Source organism: Oryctolagus cuniculus, chromosome X (genome assembly GCF_964237555.1).
Source record: "Oryctolagus cuniculus chromosome X, mOryCun1.1, whole genome shotgun sequence".
In the NCBI taxonomy this organism is placed as follows: domain Eukaryota; kingdom Metazoa; phylum Chordata; class Mammalia; order Lagomorpha; family Leporidae; genus Oryctolagus; species Oryctolagus cuniculus.
In genome coordinates, this window is record NC_091453.1 from 75233377 (window position 1) to 75251766 (window position 18390).

An 18390-nucleotide genomic window follows, 5' to 3' on the forward strand; every position below is an offset into this window, starting at 1 on the left:
CTACATCCAGGTCTCCTGTGTGGATGCAGGAGCCAAAGCATTTAGTCCATTTTCTGCTGCTTTCTCGTGTACATTACCAGGGAACTGGCCTCTTGCCTCTCTGTGGTCTTTTCATTTTTGTATACTTTTGTTCCTTTCATGCCATCTATTAGATAATATTTCACTAGGATTAGAAGAAAAATGAAGTAGGATAGATGGTAAAGGTTATTTTTTTTTATTGGATGCTGGTATAAGATGTTAGAGATTTATTTGCATACTGTCAAGTGGTGAAGTTGCAGGAAAATTCTGGGCCATTGATCTATGCTTGCTGATATGATTTTGGGATTAAAGTCATTGCCTCCTTATGTTTTCATAGTTTTTTGAAGCACTTTTCCCACCTTCACTGATTACCCAGCATTTTCACCATGGAGAGTTCTGTGATTGGTGATTGGTGTGATTTATCTTTTAGCACTTTCTAAAGGTACTACTCCATTCTGTATGCTTAGTATTTTCTCTTGGACGTTATCATCCCATTGCTCAATTGTGTGTAAGCACTCAATGAAAGAAAAGCCCTCCGTGTATTAGTTTTCTGTTGCTGTCAAGGCAAATTACTGTGAACTAATGGCCTAGGACATATAACTGTTTTTTTTTTACAATATTTTTTTAGGCTAAAATTTGGTATCAGCCTTGTTGGACTAAACTAAAAGTGTCAACAGGTGTTGAGGCTCTAGGGGAGAATCCATTTCCTACTCATTCCCATCATTGACAAAATTCAGTTCCTTGTGGCTGTAGGACCAAGGTTGCCATCATCTTGCTGGCTATAAGGTGAAGGATAGGCACCTTTTTAAAAAAAATATTTATTTGAGAGGCAATGTCACAGAAGAGAGAGGGAGAGACAGAGAGAGAGGTCTTCCATCTGCTGTTTCACTCACCAAATGGCCACAGTGACTGCAGCTGGACTGATGTGAAGCCAGGAGCCAGGAGCTTCTTCCAGGTTTCCCATGTGGGTGCAGGGGCCCAAGGATTTGGGCCATCTTCCACTGCTTTCCCAGGCCATAAGCAGGGAGCTGGATCAGAAGAAGAGGAACTAGGACTTAACTCAGCACCCACATGGGATGCCGACACCATAATGGAAGGCTTAACCTACTAAGCCACAGTGCTGGCCCCAGGATAATCATCTTAAGGAGGCTGCCTGTCTTCTTTGACATTTAGCTTCCTTCCTCCATTTTCAAAGCCAACAATGGCAGGTTGAATCCTTTTCATATTGCTCTCTGATCTACTCTGATCTAGTCCTTATACTTATAAGAACTCCTGATTAGACTGGCTTGCACTACATAGGCAATCCTCAACCCTTGTAGCAAGTTTTCTGGAAATCTTACTGAAAAGGAGAATTATTGGGTCTGGCACTGTGGCATAGCAGGCTAAGCTGTGACCTGCAGCATCTGCATCTCATATGGACACTGGTTCGAATCTTGGCAGCTCTGCTTCTGATCCAGCTCCCTGCTAATGCACCTGGGAAAGCAGTGGAAAATGGCCCAAGTGTTTGGACCCCTGCAATCATGTGGGTGACCCAGAAGAAGCTCCTGGCATTGGTTTGGCACAACCCAAGTCATTGTGGCTATTTGTGGAGTGAACCAGTGGATGGAAGATCTCCCTCCCTCCCTCCCTTTCTCCCTTCCTCCCTCCCTCCCTCCCTCCCTCCCTCCCTCCCTCCCTCCCTCCTTCTATCTATCTCTAACTGTGCTTTTCAAATAATTAAATAAATCTTTAAAAAAAGAAAAGAAGAATTATCTAGTGACAGCGTTATACTCTAGGATTGTATTGAAAGCGTCATGAAAACAGGTTCTACTATTAGAACTTTTATTGTGCTTCAAGTACTATGAAAGAGGTATAAATATATTGGCTGCATCACTTTCTCAAGTGTACCTGATCACATAAAATACAGCTATGAGTGAAAATTGAGATGGTGGTCATTTGAAACCTGTATTGTATGTTTGCCTTCTTAAGATTCAGGCTACTTTGAGGAGATTTGCAAAAGCAACTTACCAGTGACCAAAATTCTTTAGTCATTATGATTTGATAAAATTCTAACCTGTTCTAAGATTGCAGGTCCACTTTAAGAAGTTACATATTTTCACTTACCTTTTATCTTTATTAGGAAAGCTATTTGAGACATTTATGGCTTGAAGTTAGTATATTCCCAGTTAAATGATAATGTGTTTTTCTTATATATAGCTTGAAAGGAATGGCTGATAGAAAAGGAATTTAAAATCAGCACATGATTAGTATTTAAAAGGATTCCAGCCTAATCTCAAAAGTTTAGCAGATATTGGATTTTAAGTGAATATTGTCTTTGGTTATAAATGTTGAACTAAAACAACTTTTACACCTTACTTGTAGCAATAAATAAAAAGGCATAACTGTTAGAACAAAATAATTGACAGTTTGTGAATATGAAGTTTTTTCTTTTTTTTAATTTTTATTTTTTTGACAGGCAGAGTGGATAGTAAGAGAGAGAAAGGTCTTCCTTTACCGTTGGTTCACCCTCCAATGGCCGCCGCAGCCGGCGCACCGTGCTGATCTGAAGCCAGGAGCCAGGTGCTTTTCCTGGTCTCCCATGGGGTGCAGGGCCCAAGCACTTGGGCCATCCTCCACTGCACTCCCTGGCCACAGCAGAGAGCTGGCCTGGAAGAGGGGCAACCGGGACAGAATCTGGCACCCCGACCGGGACTAGAACCCGGTGTGCCAGCACTGCAGGCGGAGGATTAGCCTATTGAGCCGCAGTGCTGGCCTGAAGTTTTTTCTATTCTCTAATCATTAAGTACATTATTAAGCGTAATTTACTGAAATGTCTGATTAGTTAAAGGGGGCTAGGCCATAAAACTTAGTTTTTTTCAGCAAGCAGTAAATTATTGAATACTTCTGGACAAGGTAGTGATTTTCTAAACTATAAGTACAATTAGAATATGTAAAAAATCTATGCCAATCTATAACATAAAGCCTATGAAATGAATAATAATAACAATAATAATAACCATTTTTAGGTCTGAGGCAGTAGAGACCACAACTATGGTGGTAACAATGAGAGTAGAGAGGAAGTAAAGGAGAGGAACATTCTTGAGTTTCAATAGTACTTGACAGTTGATTTGACATGGGAGATGGGGAAGATGCAGGGGTGAAAGATGACTGAGATAGTTCCATGATAGCAATTGTCTTTAGAATCCTAAATATGCTCTCTGTGGCTCTCGTGAATGTATAAAAGCATACATTTGTGATTCCTGAAATTTCTTTTGACTGGCAAAGCTTCCATAAATGGTTATTCAGAAATATGAAGTCAAATTAATTTTCATTGAGAGTAACCAATTGATTGAGAAGATTGGATTTTGAAGATTTAAAAAATATCCCTTAAAGAGTTAGTTCATGGAGATGGAGTGAGTAAAGTTACTAGCATTTATATTAGCATTTTTCAAGTAGCTGGACACCTCCCTGCTACTCTCACCCACATGATAACTATTCTCTCCCCCTGTCTACTTCTCCCCTTCATCCTGAGAGTCAGAATATTGACATCTTGAGATGTGATTATTGTTTATAGCCCTTATCTATACTCCTGAAGAACAGTGGTCTTTCTACTCTTTACATGTTGAATTCATTTATTTAATGGAGGATTCAGCCCATGACTATAAAGTAAATTAAAAGCATGTTATTGCAAAAATTAAAAGAAAAAGGTGTAAGGAGTGAGGGTGTGATGTATCACTATTGGCTTAAAATTGAATATATGAATTACATGAAATCTATTCTCCTTATATAAAGAAAAATCTTTCAAAAATAAATTACAATTTTGAGTGTGAAACACTGGTTTAAAGGACTATATAAAAGGCAGGAAAGAGGCTGGTGTGGTGTAGCGGGTAAAAACTGCCACTTGCGATGCTGGCATCCAATATGGGCATTGGTTCATGTCATGATTGCGCCATTTCCCATCCAGCTCCCTGCTAATGTGCCTGGGAAAAGCAGCAGAAGATGGCCCAAGTGCTTGGACCCCTACCACACACTTGGGAGGCCCGGATGATGTTCCAGGCTCCTAGCTTCAGACTGTCCCAGCTGCAACCATTGTAGCCATTTGGGGAGTGAACTGGAGGGTGGAAGATTCTCTTTCTCTGTCTCCTGGTCTCTACCTCTCTGTCTCTATATTTTTCTAACTTCGACATTCAAATGAAGAAATACATCTTTAAAAAAAGGAAGGAAGGAAATATTTCTCTTTCTATTTATCTCAAATTAAGTTGGGATTTTATTACTATTTTACAATTCATAGGTTGCTTCTTGAAAACACATGCATACACAATCTGAAAATGCTCCAATTATATTCTGTTTAAAGTTGTCATTTAACTGACTTGGAAATTTGAATGTTTGTTACCTACTATGTCTTTTCATCAAAATATGATCTGGCTTTATCATGTATATTCTGCCCAAGAATATACAACCTTTTTTAAGACAGAGACCATGGTGTCTTTAAAAGAAGCAGTTTTTCTACAGAGTTTCTCTACAGACAGGCCCCACTACCTGCAGAAGTTGGTGGCCTTTCTCCCGGTCTTGGCTGGAATCAGCTTTAGGCTACGTCCATCAAACTTTCCCCACAAGGGTCCAGAGACCCCCTCCATTTCCTCTCTATGGCATCCTCTTATTACCTGGTTAATGCTCTTGGGATCATTGGTTGCTATTCTCACCCTGTCTTCTATACTACAGTGTCTAAGTGTTTATAGCAGGCTATAATGGAACAAACAAAGGCCTTCAAAAACCAGGCGGTCAACCAAATGCTGCTGCAGGGATTTGCTCGGCTCCCCACCCAGGAGACAGCAACTTGGGACATCGCCCCATGCCAGCGAAGAGTGCATCATCGCCCCATGTCGGCAGGAGGTAGCTCTGAAGACAGATCATCGTCCCTCTACCCCTCTTGGACTTTTGGGACTAATGTAATCCCATACAAACCTTGCTTTATGAAAAACAAGGCGGGGGGAATGTTAGGAAACTGGCGCAGTTGTAGCCAGGTGGCCACATGGCCCAGCTACCTGAGCCAGGCTCCGCCCCCATCCTAGTGGGATTTGATGCTCCTGCTTCCCTGCCCGCCCTCAGGCAACGTTTTGAAAGGGCCTGTTCCTGCACACGTGCTCTCTTGGTCCTTCTCTCCTGCGCTGTCTTGGCCTCTCTTGGCTTCTCTCCTCTCTCTTCTCCCTCCTCTGTCTGTCTCTCTTACAGTCTCCTTCTCTCTTTTTCCTTCGCCGCCCCTTCACTCTGGTCTGTAGGGGGTTCCCCAATAAACCCTTTCCCTAAAAAAAAAAAAAAAAAAAAAAAAAGAAACAGTTTTCCCCCAAAGAGGAAAACTCTCCCAGTGATTTACAATTTGTGCCCTGATCTTCAAATCACTAGTCAGTCATCCAGGAAAATATTACAAATTTTAATAAGTTTTAATAGTTTTGGTAATAATACATAGTAATTGTACAAAAATAGCTTGCAAGTGATGTTTTCCTTAGAGATGCTGCACCATGAGCAAAGACGTAAGAAGGTATTTTTATAGAGCAATGTTTGCTATTCACATTGGTAGATCTGTCTGTAGCTAGATCATGAAATTGCTTTCTGATATGGAACTAACCATTACAGTGATCTTGGTTAAAATAATTTTTGAAGAATGTAGTAAAATGGTGGGTCCTGATGACACTTTAACAGAAAAATCAGAAGCCATTTCCTAGATAAAAATGGCATTTATACTCTTGAAGTATGATGATTGAATATATAGGTAGATTAGTGGGCCGGATGTGATAGTGAAAATTTTTTGTTCTGTTTCACATCTCCTAACAAGCTGAGAACTTAAGACCAGCAACGGCTGTTTCTCTACGGGAAGCATAGTACAAGATAAAGTCTTGTAACCAAGTTTTATGAGAAAGTATCTTTAATTATAAGTTACAAGTGCAAAAAAGGAAAATAATTTTATTAAAAGAAATGATAGACTCTTTGCTTCCATTAGCTCCATACTGAGATATGCCTGGGAGAACTTTCTGAAGAGTGATTCCCAAACTCTTTAGGTTGAGAGTCAGATCTCTGATATTTTTTCATTTTTACTATCATCTCCCCTGTTCTAAAAATACTGGCTGTCATATTAAAAACAGATGATTGATTTGATCCTGGAATTTTCTACATTCACTGAAGTAATCAGAGATGCCTCTAGGTCATTGCAAAATCAAGGCTGAGATTTGCTATATTTATTACAGACTTTGGCTACATGAAGTCAGTGAGACTTTTACAGCTGCCAATTCTACTTCTTCAAACATGGAATGCAATGGTTACTACTTTATAAGTCATTCTCCTTTTTCATGTCTCATTTTCAAAGAGAAATAAACATTCCTTTAATTCTTTGTCATGAATCGACTTTGTGAAGTGGCATGGGGAAATTCAGAAAAGGATAGGATTTTTACCATTTTTTAATCACTTGATTAATGATTCTCCTGTTCCCAAATGGCTTTGTCCCAGTGATTTCTAATTGGTTTGAAATTTGTGGAATCAGACTTTATAATAAACTCTAAAATTGGATAACTTGGATGTTTGAATATTTAATAAACTGAAATTCTAGGCAGGCAAAACTCAATTCATACATAACATGCTTTTCAATTTAAATGTACCACAGCACAATAGTCAAATTTCAGAGTTGGTGAGCTACAGATAATGGGAGTAAAATGACACCTTGGTTAACAAATTGTCTGTAAGCAAAGCTCCTTTAAAGAAAGTTGGCTTGAGCATACAAAAGGTTGGAGTGCCCCTTCAAGTTTCTTCACTTGGGGATTGAAGAAGGCAAGCTCAGAATTACAGGTATAACAAGACCTCTCTGTGGGCAGACCTGGTGCTAGCTGTAGAATATAGCATGCTTTCAGAGGGTGGATGTGTGGCCAGAAGATGCTATTTCCTCTGTGCATTGGGAAGGGCACTACTGACAGTGATAGGAGCGTATGCTGTTTCTTCCAACACATTTCTATGCAGCCCCATCTTCCTACCACCTTTACCTCTTGTGTATTTTTCACCTTATATGTCTTCTTAAAGGCAAGGGAACTTTGACTTAGCATTTCTGTATAGTAGGTATGGAATTAACATTTAGAAATTCATTTTTCACTATTCTAATTCAAGAAATAGAACAGATTCTTACATAGCCTATTTATCTACCTTCCATCCATCTTCCTACCTATCTACCCATCTTTCTATCTGCTTCCACTAGAATATTGTAAGAAATGTGAAGAATGGAAAAAATATAAAACAGGCTTTCTAAATAGAGGAATCTGTTGGTCAAGATGTACTAGACTTGATGTAGTTTAATTGGTACATAGATTTTAAAATATAAAGGGATACTTGTCTTGAAATATGGTAGGTACAGGGAGCAAACATTAATTTTTAAGTTTTTCAAGGACAGGATTGAGATATTCAGTGCAAATGCTTTTCGGTTTGGATAATTAGCTTTCCTCCTCTTATAGTTATCTAATGGAGTATCATTTGTCACTCCATTTGTCTCACCCAATTCCCTCATCTGTGTCACAGTGCTATTTCTGTGATTGTGATGTTTGGTACTGGAATTCAGAATCTGTTCTTTAAATGCAGATATCAGTTATGCAGAATTCTCCCTACATTCGATCTGAGTTATGTTCTAGGATGTGCTGCCTCCCTGACCTGTATGTGTTGGGAAAATAGCATGAGAGATTTTTATTACTGATATTGTTTCTATGGAACTAGAGTGATAAAACTAGGTAATTTAAATTGAGTTAATTAAAATTAACTCAAAAAATTGCTTGCCTCTATCAGAATGTATCTTTATGATATTGTCCTTGTATTTAGAAATTAAGCATTGAAATTCATTTATAGTTTCTGCTGTCTAATTTTCATTTTTTAGGCTTTTTACAAGGGGAACAGTGTGTGTTCTGGATTCAGAGATGGGTTCAAATCATAGTTACTAGACTCATAGTGAGCATCAGTTCCTGTCTTTAAAATGGGATTGCTATGAGGATTAAGTCGCATACTGGGACATGCCTGGCATAATGCCTAGTACACAGCAGGTGCTGGGTCAATGATCATATTCTGGTGTTAAAATGGACATAAGCTATTTAGTAATGTGATTCTATTTTAAATATGATAGACATATGCATATAAGAAGCCTGCTCAATAGTTTCTTTGCCCTGAAAACTCATTTTATAGTGTGCCTCTATCACCTTGATATTTTTGTTTGTTTACTGCAGTATTGTTGTAGTAGAAAAGAAAACCTTGGAAAGCGAACATCTATTTTTCTTTTAAAAAATCAGTACTAAATATTTCCAGTAGTGAAATAATTTAAGGTAGACAATAGTTAGTTCATATTAATGCCATTAAAAACACACAGATAACTAACAAAAACATTATCTTTATTCCTTTTAGGCAAACACTTCAAGATGATACATTCTCTCTAGCTTTTTAAAAAGCAGCTAGTCTCTGCCTTAATAAAAGTTGCTATGATATTTGAAATTTTCTGTAAATGTAAATGACATTTTATTTGGAAGAAAAATCTTTCAATAATTGAATTTTTAAATTTTTCATTTTAAAAAATATTTTTATTGATAAAAATAAAACAAATATTTTGCATTCCATAGGTACAGTTTCAAGAAAACAACCATACTTCCCTCACTTCCTTGATCCCCTCCAACCCCCCCTTCATCAGTTTTTGCAAAGACATAATTTCATTCTTTTAATTAATGTCAGGATTATTAAATAGACATTAACTTCATGAATTGGAAACTGATTCTGATTTTTACAAAACATTTTTCATCTTTATTCATAGTGGAAATTGAATATGTGTGTGCGTATGCATGCACAAATGTGTGTGAAATAACTTTGAGAGAGATGGAAAAGGAAAGAAGTAGAAAAGCTGTCAATATTTAGAATTCAATGCAGTGTGCATATTTTGAATCTATCTGAAGACCAATTGCAAATGACTTCTACCATCTTAAGTTTTTTCATTCATTTCTCAAGGGTGGAGGGAAATACCTTGACAGATTTAGCACTCAAATTCAAATGAGTATGAGAACAGGTGGCGAAATTTCTCCTCCACCTGCCATGCAACTTTATCACAAGAAATGTTTCATTTAGCAAATGCTGCTGCTAGCAGACACTTCTTTGTTTCAGAGCAGAAAAACAAATGGAGGGGGAGTACTTCTTAGAAGAAAACATTTTTCTTGATTTTCTCTTTAAATTGTGAGTGTGAGAAATATGCATTTTGTTTTCCTGGGTGATGGGTGGTGGGAAGCTTGACTTGGTGCCTTGACTAGCCAAGGAGTTTTGTTGTATTGTTAAACCATTGTTGGCTTCCTTGTTTTTGCTTTGTTATTTGTTGCTGTATACCAACTTGCTGGCACTAACTTTCAGTTAAGATAATATTATTAATCTGGGGACTTTGATACTAACTCAAAAAACTCTGTTCTTCTGTTACCATGAAATTATGCTTTTAGAATATATTGTTAGATTTAACATCTTGATTATAAAGTAGTGGTAAGCAAAAACAGGTATTATGAAACTGATCAGGAACTAAATTGAGAAAAGAATAAAGGTGTTGTTCATATACATTTACCTTTCTAGCTGTTCTTAGATTAATTTCTTTTTTTTCTTCAAAAATTACAGCAACATAGGAAGGTATAGAGCAATATATTTTATTTCTAACAGTATCAATGTGCTGCTCCTCGTTTGGTATGAACCAAGTTAATGTGCCAAAGCATGAGTTGGCACACAAAACCTCTCTACCAGGAATATTCAGCGTTTCATTGTACATTCATTCTAATAATTAGCAGAAACACTAGAATATTACCTTTTCCTAGACAAAGACATTTGACCTCACCTGGTTTTCTGTGTAACATGAACTGATGTTTGCAGTGATAGAACCCACAAAATTTTGATGTGCATTTTATGATTTGTCAATATAATACCTCAGTCTTAAACATGGAAATGTTGGTTTTAGTGGATTTGAGGAGTTTTTTTTTTCTTTTTGGTGTGGAAATGGAGGGGTACTGAAAAATTATTTGTGGCTTTGGATTCAAACAATATAATTGCCTTCCCCATTGTAGCATACCAACAAACAACTTTTCAGTAGTATATATGTTTTTCTATGGAAATGCTACCAAATTAAACTTAGGAGGATTTGTCAGTTTAGTGGTTTTTAAATTCCCTTTAAAAATTCTTTTGTTTGAACAGTTGCATGCAGACAGTAGGGATTTCGTGCATATTTGCCCTATAACTTCCTAGCAATGTGAGCCTGTGTTTTCTCTCTTTTTTGATAGTTTTTTAAAATATATTTTAAGATAGAATCTTTGTTTTAATTTGTATATTCTGGAATCCTGATGAGGTTAAATATTTTTCTGTAAAAACATTTGGACTTTGTGAATTGTGTGCTCATATCATTTATACATGTTTCCTTTTGTATGGAAGTTTCAAAGTACCATTGCAATGTTGAAATCACTTAACAGAAGGTGGTTGTTGATACTTTTTTTTCTTTTGGTCTTGAAGCAGCAGTGCAAAGAAATGCCTTAGCTGATATGTTCAGTTTGACCACGTTGGCAGTGCATTCAGTAAAATGATGAGATACTGCTTCTATCTCTAACCTAATGCTCTTCAAAAAAGTAATTCTTTGGGGCAAGAACAGTTGACTGGCTCATACACACTGTGAAAGATTGCTTTTGTGCCTTGTGGTTGATCATTGTTTTGAAAATAAGATGTGTCTAGTAGTGGTGGGGTGGGTGAATGTGGTGTGATAGCAATATGCAAAGCATAATGTAATAAAAAAAAACCTTGATTTTTAGAATAGAACATTGGTGAACAGTGTCTCTCCCTTGAACAATAATTTTATAGTGCCGCTGAGATGGGATTTTTTGGACAAGATTTGCCATATTCTAACTTAGCATGGGAAAATGAACCCAAAAAACTGTTGTTTTAAGCAGAATTAAATTATTCTTACATAATCTTACGTAAAACTCTGCTGCTTAATTGTCGTGGAAACTTCAAGGCCATTATCTACTTATCTACCATTAATACTTGATTTTTAAATTGATGGACCTGAGAAGAGCAGAGATAGTCTATTGCATAGCCATGGAAGAATTAGTGGTAATTAATAATCCTACTGTATCTCGTACCTCTAGCATTACCTCATAGAGTCAACCCTAGGACTAGGCAGTTATTTAAAACATGAAATTACTTGAGAAAAATTTCTGAGAAGAGGCAGAGTTTTTTCAACTTTTGGCATTCTTGACATATTTGCATGAAAACATCTTTGACATAGAGAACTGTCCTGTGTGTGTTGGATGTTTAGCAGCATCTGAAGAGATGATAGTAATTGCCACCCTCCCTCCAGTTGCAACAATGAGAAGTGTCTCCTGACAATGCCACATGTGGAGGTGCAGATGGGTGGCAAGGTATCTTCTATTTCTGCCCCTCCCCCATTGAGAACCAGTGGTATTTATATGACCTTCAACTTTTTGATTTGAAAAATATAAGATTACTTTAAAAATGCTATTTGTTCATGGAAATATTCAGATAATCATCCCTTTAAGCATAGTGTGATGTGACTGAGGCCTGATATTTGCAGACAGATTTTGCCTCCTTGCAGTGTTGAAGAACAATGCTCTTCATGTCCAGTCAATAAACTTAATGAAAAGGAGCTAGACAGGAATATTGCATTTGCTAAGAAGGTTGACATGGCATGTACTGTTACTGATGCAGAAATAATAAGGAGTATTTTGAATGCTGAAAAGTCAAAAGACACTGATAAAAAGTCATGAAGAAGATGATTTTAGTGAAGGCTTCTTCAGCCTTCAAAGTAATTAATTAGAGAGCCAGCTATATCATGTTGCAGAGAAAGTGCTGTGTTTTCACATTCCGCTCTTCCATTTTAAAAGCAAGAGACAAATGACGAGTAAACAAGTTGTTATCTGTACTTCATTCAAAAAAGCAATTTCCAGGATTTGTCACCAGGGCAATGTGGTTTCAGCTTGAACTCCAGCCCCTTTTACATCTGCAGTTTTATAAAAATGATAATTGATGGTCATTTAAGCACTGCATGATAAAGAACTGTCTTTGGAATGATCCACAAAAATGAGATTCTGTGTTCGTTCAGATGACATATATTAAGCCTCTAGTACCAGGCTCTGTGCAAGGAATACAGAAACTAATAAAACAGCCTGCTTGAATATCCTATTAAAAGAATTCTGGATGATAGAAATTTTCGGGTTAGTGATACCAATCAACATCAATCTGTTTCTGACTTTTCCAATTGATTCTGTAATTTTAAATGGCTGTCCACAAAGCTATTTAAAAGTGTGTGTGAATGTGTGTGCTATATATCATAAATTCTGTTTCAAGCTATTTTTGAAACTCTAATGGAAAGTTACATCCATTTTTTTACATGTGTTAAAATCTTACTTAAATTATCCTCTTCATTATTAAATATCCATGAGAGTTGAATAATACATGGCTATATATTACTAATTCATTTTTGGTTATACCATGTTTCTAATATCATTAAGAAGAATTGATGTCACCCTTAAGGCCAGCATTTTTTCTAATTATTGCAGGATTTAAGCCATATGATTGGTGCCAGAATTAAAGTAGGTATAGCCTTTTGCTTTTTTTTTTTTTTTTTTTTTTTTTGACAAGCAGAGTGGACAGTGAGAGAGAGAGACAGAGAGAAAGGTCTTCCTTTGCCGTTGGTTCACCCTCCAATGGCCACCGCAGCCGGCGCGCTGCGGCCAGTACACCACGCTGATCCGATGGCAGGAGCCAGGTACTTATCCTGGTCGCCCATGGGGTGCAGGGCCCAAGGACTTGGGCCATCCTCCACTGCACTCCCTGGCCACAGCAGAGAGCTGGCCTGGAAGAGGGGCAACCGAGACAGAATCCGGCGCCCCGACCGGGACTAGAACCCGGTGTGCCGGCGCAGCAAGGCGGAGGATTAGCCTAGTGAGCTGCGGCGCCGGCCTGCCTTTTACTTTTAAAACTTATCACCTAGCTTGTAGGTATGATAGGATAAATAGGTGAAATCTTTGTGATATTAAATAGCCTGGTTAAGAAAAGAATTCAGCATTTAGGGAATTATAGATTTAAAAAAATGAGGAGTTCTAGAACTTGAAAATCCATTATCCTCCTTATCTGATAGCTATTTTAACACACCCAACCCAGAACTATGGGCTCTATGCTCTTAAGCAGGTGATCAAGAGACAGTATTAATATTATATTAATATTATATACCTAAGTCCTAAAGGAACACAATGCTGCTTCTGAGGCATAATGAAAAGTTTTCCATGATGGCCAATTTTTAATGTATCCTAACCAAAGCCTTCAAACTATCAAATACATTGCTATATTCTCTGTGTAACTAGGTGACCTGTTGACTACAGGTTCCCCAACCATTTTTATGCCCCACCCCGATATATGTTCTTGTAAAATATATAAGAATAGCTTTCATCTATTTTATTGATTCATTTCTTTGAAAAGATGAAAATGCCACTAGACTACAGATATTTGGCTAAACAACCCCAAATTAAGTGAGGGACTAGAAAAGTAATTTTAAGTGTATGATGTTCAACTGGAGCTGATGAGAATTATTACTAAAAAGAATAAGTGATGTATTAATATATCACAGTTAATATTTGGCTTTTACCAGGGAGCTTTCCAGTTGGGATGAGATCAGACTAGATTCAGATCCTAGTCCATCCAATTTCATAATGTTGTGACCCTAGGTAAGCTGTTTTGAGCCTTGCTTTAGCTTATCTCCATCTTCAATAAAAAGGAGACACTATGTTCCTAGAATTGTGTCTAAAAGCCATATTGAATTTTTTTTGACAGGCAGAGTTAGACGGAGAGAGAGAGAAAGGTCTTCCTTCCGTTGGTTCACCCCCCCAAATGGCCACCACGGCTGGCGCACTGTGCCGATCCAAAGCCAGGAGCCAGGTGCTTCCTCCTGGTCTCCCATGCAGGTGCAGGGCCCAAGCGCTTGGGCCATCCTCCACTGCCTTCCCGGGCCACAGCAGAGAACTGGACTGGAAGAGGAGCAACCAGGACAGAATCTGGCACCCCAACCGGGACTAGAACCTGGGGTGCCAGCGCCGCAGGTGGAGGATTAGCCTAGTGAGCTGCAGCACCGGCCGCCGTATTGAATTTGATAAAAACTAACTAGAAATTAAAATAAGTTTTAAGTGTTAAACACAAAAGGAGATGCTAATAGTACCTATAGTACTGTTAAAGGATTAAATGAACTCATGTGTATAAAATTCTTGAAAAGTGTCTGACACAGAGTGACTATTCAATAAATGGTCACTGTTTATCTTTTAAATTTTAAAATTTATTTTCATTTTTACAAAATGAGTGAAACAGATGCACAGATGTTTGATCTACTGGTTAATTCCCCAAATGCCTGTGATAGCTGTGACTGGGCTGGTATGAAGCCTGAAGCCAGGAACCCAATCCAATTCTACCACATGGGTGACAAGGACCCAAATTCTTGAGCCATCACAGCTACTTCCCAGGATGCACATAGCAAGAAGCTGAATTGCAAGCAGAGCTGGGATTTGAACCAGCTCTCCAAAATGGGAGAGTCTTAACCACTGAGCCAAATGCTCACCTCATTTTTATCTTTTTAAAATTTGATTTTTTGAATTAATTTTAACTGTGAAAAGCACAATTTAATAGCGTTGCTATCTAAATAGTAAAATACCAAAAAAATTACCCTTGCCATTATGACTATAATTTTGAATCATCTTTTAAAATTTTTTTTATTATTTGAAAAGCACAGTGAGAGTGAAGGTGGTGGAGGGAGAGAGATATTTTGCATCTGGCGGTGTGACACAGTGGGTTAAGCCTCTACCTGTTACTCCAGCACCACTTATGGGTGCTGGTCTGCATCCTAGCTATGCCACTTCTGATCCAGCTCCGTGCTGATGTGCCTGGGAAAGCAACGGAAGAAGGCCCAAGCACTTGGGCTCTTGCCATCCATGTTGGAAACCTGGATGAAGCTCCTGGCTCCTGGTTTTGGCCTGGCCCAGCTCCAACCATTGTAGCCATCTAGGGAGGGAATGAGTGTGTGGAGATCTCTCAGTCTGCCTCTGTCTGTTTCTCTGTGTAACTTTGCCTTTCATTAAAAAACAAAAAGGATCTTCCATCTGCTGGCTCTCTCCAAATGGCTGGAATGGTTGAAGCCAGGAGTCAGGAAGTCCATCTGAATTTCCCATTTGGGTGGTAGGTGCCTAAGCAGTTGCACCATTTCTGCCTTCCCAAGCACATTAGCGGGGAGCTCTATCAGAAATAGATCAGCTGGGAGTTGAATTGTCACTCTGACATGTATGCTGGCATCACAGATGGTGGCTTAACCTACTGCATCACAACTCACTGTGCCAAACCTGCTATACCACATGCAGGCTTTTAAGTTGATTTTTTTAGTTGCTCTCCAAGGTAGACAGTATAGATAATGCTTTACAAATATGTATTTTTTTCTGTGGTATAGTGGCATGAATCTAAAATATAGTGAAACAAAGTTTAGTACATCTTATAATTAGATGACTAGTGATAATGATTATTTAAATCTTATTGGGATGAATTATACATGTTTTAATTTGCCTTTCTTATTTTAAAAAACTTTCAGATCTCTCGTGGAAGAGGAAGACCAACACATGAAATTGTCCCTTGGAAGCAGCGAAATGGGCCTCTCATCCCATTTGCAGTCTTCCAAGGCAGGAACCACACGCATCTTTACCAGCAATACCCACAGTTCTGTGGTATTACAGGTAATCTCAGCCAATCCTTCTATGGTATTAACATGGCTTAAAAAAACAACCTGGAGTTTTATGGTGTGAGATGTCAAAAGTCACCGGGAATGGGTCCAGGAACTTGCATTTCTAAACTCCAAAGTGATGCTGCATGTTTGGGTAACATAGAGTCTTCCCTTACTACCAACAGGGGATTGAGTCCATAACCCCTCTCCCCTCTCATACCAAAGTCCTTGGGTTCTCAAGGCAACTATATTAAATGATGAAGTATTTGTATATAACCTAAGTACCTCTTTCCATATACTTTACAAATCTATAGTTTATACTCCCTAATATAAGTAAGTGCATAGCTGTTACGTTATATTATTTAGGATATGATGGCAAGATAAAAAGTCTGTATATGTTTAGCATAGATACAGTCATCATAGGCATATGTTTATTTTCAACTCATGGTTGGTTGAATCCATAGATATGAAACTGATGGGTATGGAGGGCCAACTGTGCTATTAGAACTACTGTTCTAGAGGCAAGGACCGTCTTCCTCCAAGAAATGTTACCCTCTCTATGATATATATTATAAATTATTACATTGGAGAGATGTTGGAAATTGCCTAAATTTGCATCAATAGGGAAATGGTTACATTAATTATATTGCGTCAAAACTATGCCATACTCTCCAGTCACTAAAAAGAATGAGATGGGTATATATGTGTTGAATGGAAAGACTATGAGATATTAAATGAAAAAAATTAACAGGAAAATATGGTATATCCGTACAGTGGAATATGGATTAGGTGTATTCATAAAAAAATGAGGTACTGATACATGGTACCATATGGATAAACCTTGGAAACACTATTCTAAGTGAAAGAGGCTAGTCTCAAAAGTCTATGTTGATGAAGTATCCAAAATAGGCAAAATTACAGACCCAAAGTGCACTCATGTTTGTTTAGGGTTGGCAAAATTGGGTGAATATGAGAATGTTAGCTAAAGCACAAGATTACTTTTCCAAGTGAAGAAAATACTCTGAAGTTGACTGTGGAATTAGTTGCACTTATCTGTGAATATACTAAAACCATTTATTTGTATACTATAAATGCTTGAATTGTATATGAATTATATGTCAATAAAGCTGTTAAAAATAACAGTGATATATATTATATAATTCTTTATATTTGTAGAAAAATATACAGTTTGTATACATAGACATGAAAATGAATGCATAGCAAAAAGTCTGGAAACATTAGTGAGGCTGATAAAGCCATGTTTTGCTCTATATATTACTACACTGTTTTGTTTTTAACAGTGGAAATATTTTTCTGTGTGTCCTATGTAATTTTAGAAAGAATAGTTGACAAAACAAGCATAGTTGGATCTTAGAGCCCTTAGCTCTGTTTTTTAGCCCATTGTTCCATGCTGGTGGTAAAAACTAGTGATGTGAAAGTAACCTGAAAGTTTTTATTACTTTAAGATCTTTGTTCAGCTGATTTTTTTTTACATTATTTTAATTTCTGTGCTGACAGACCTAGCACTCTATATTGTTGAGAAACCTTGTATTCTCTGTTTAAAACTCTATTGAAAATTATGTTCTCACAAGTTGTTGTTTTTAGGCCAGGCACTAACAGTTCCTTTTGGTATTTAATCTTACATGTATGGTTGTCAAGAGAACAAGCTAGAGAAGTGTTCAATATGTGTAATGTTATCATCATTTTAAAATTAGTAATAACGCCAACCCCATCTTCAGAAGGCATTGAAAGTTCTATGAGGGGAACAGATCCTTGGGGAGAAACTGCTAAGCAGTCTCACTCCGCAGGATTTTCCCCTGCTTAACTGAAGTGAAAAGGACATGGGTTTCAACTCAAACTGAAATTCTAGTTGTATCACCTATTTGTGTGACTTTGGGAAAGTCATTTGTCTTCTCTGGGTCATCTTCTTCATTTAAAATCTGGGTAAAAGATTCTAGGATTGACTATCACAGTTCATGGAAAAGTAAGGTACATAGTAAATTAATTTCTTACATTGAAGCTAAACAGAGGAGGTGTCAGAGGAAATAGAAATGGGTCAGAGGTGATTGGCGCACCAAATAAATTTTCTATTTGTTTGACTTGAGTGACTGTAGTGGATTATCTATCTCGAATAATCAGACTTCAGCAAACTAAATTATCAAAGTACCTAAAAAGACATCTGATACCTAATAGGCTTGGGTTCCTAGCACCTGGAACATAGCCCAAGGGAATTCATGATGGAATTAGCAATGCAAATTATTTCTACTCAAATAAGGAAGATTAACTGGGGTTAGCTGAAGTAGTGATTTGTAAAGTCTAGGATTATATTTTTTGTCACTCCTTGACTACTGCTTTACCTGTAGTTATATCTCATGACCATCTTCCATTCCCTGTTGGAACAAGGAGGCTAAACCAAAGTACCACACTTCAGCCTGTGGCAGAGTATATTTAGTGTAGACTTCTTATGTAGGTAAAAGGAAATAATTTTCTGATTATTTTCCACGCTTACTCAAACCCATAAAGGTTGAAAATTTCTACTGATTTGGTTATCTAGGCTGCTAATTGACATTTTTCTCATTTTAAGGTTAGTGCATATCAGACTGCTC

The 18390-nt window shown here is 37.6% G+C and overlaps 1 protein-coding gene across 11 annotated transcripts in view; it reads left to right on the forward strand.

Annotated features, from left to right (window-relative positions):
• The window catches only part of KLHL13 (kelch like family member 13), a 185527-nt gene that overhangs the window by 134438 nt on the left and 32699 nt on the right, over window positions 1-18390 (forward strand). For all 11 annotated transcript variants that reach the window (XM_008272916.4, XM_008272917.4, XM_070067101.1 and 8 more), the window contains one exon: window positions 15656-15797. In XM_008272916.4, coding sequence (XP_008271138.1) covers window positions 15656-15797 — 142 coding nt within the window. The remainder of the gene's footprint in view (window positions 1-15655; window positions 15798-18390) is intronic.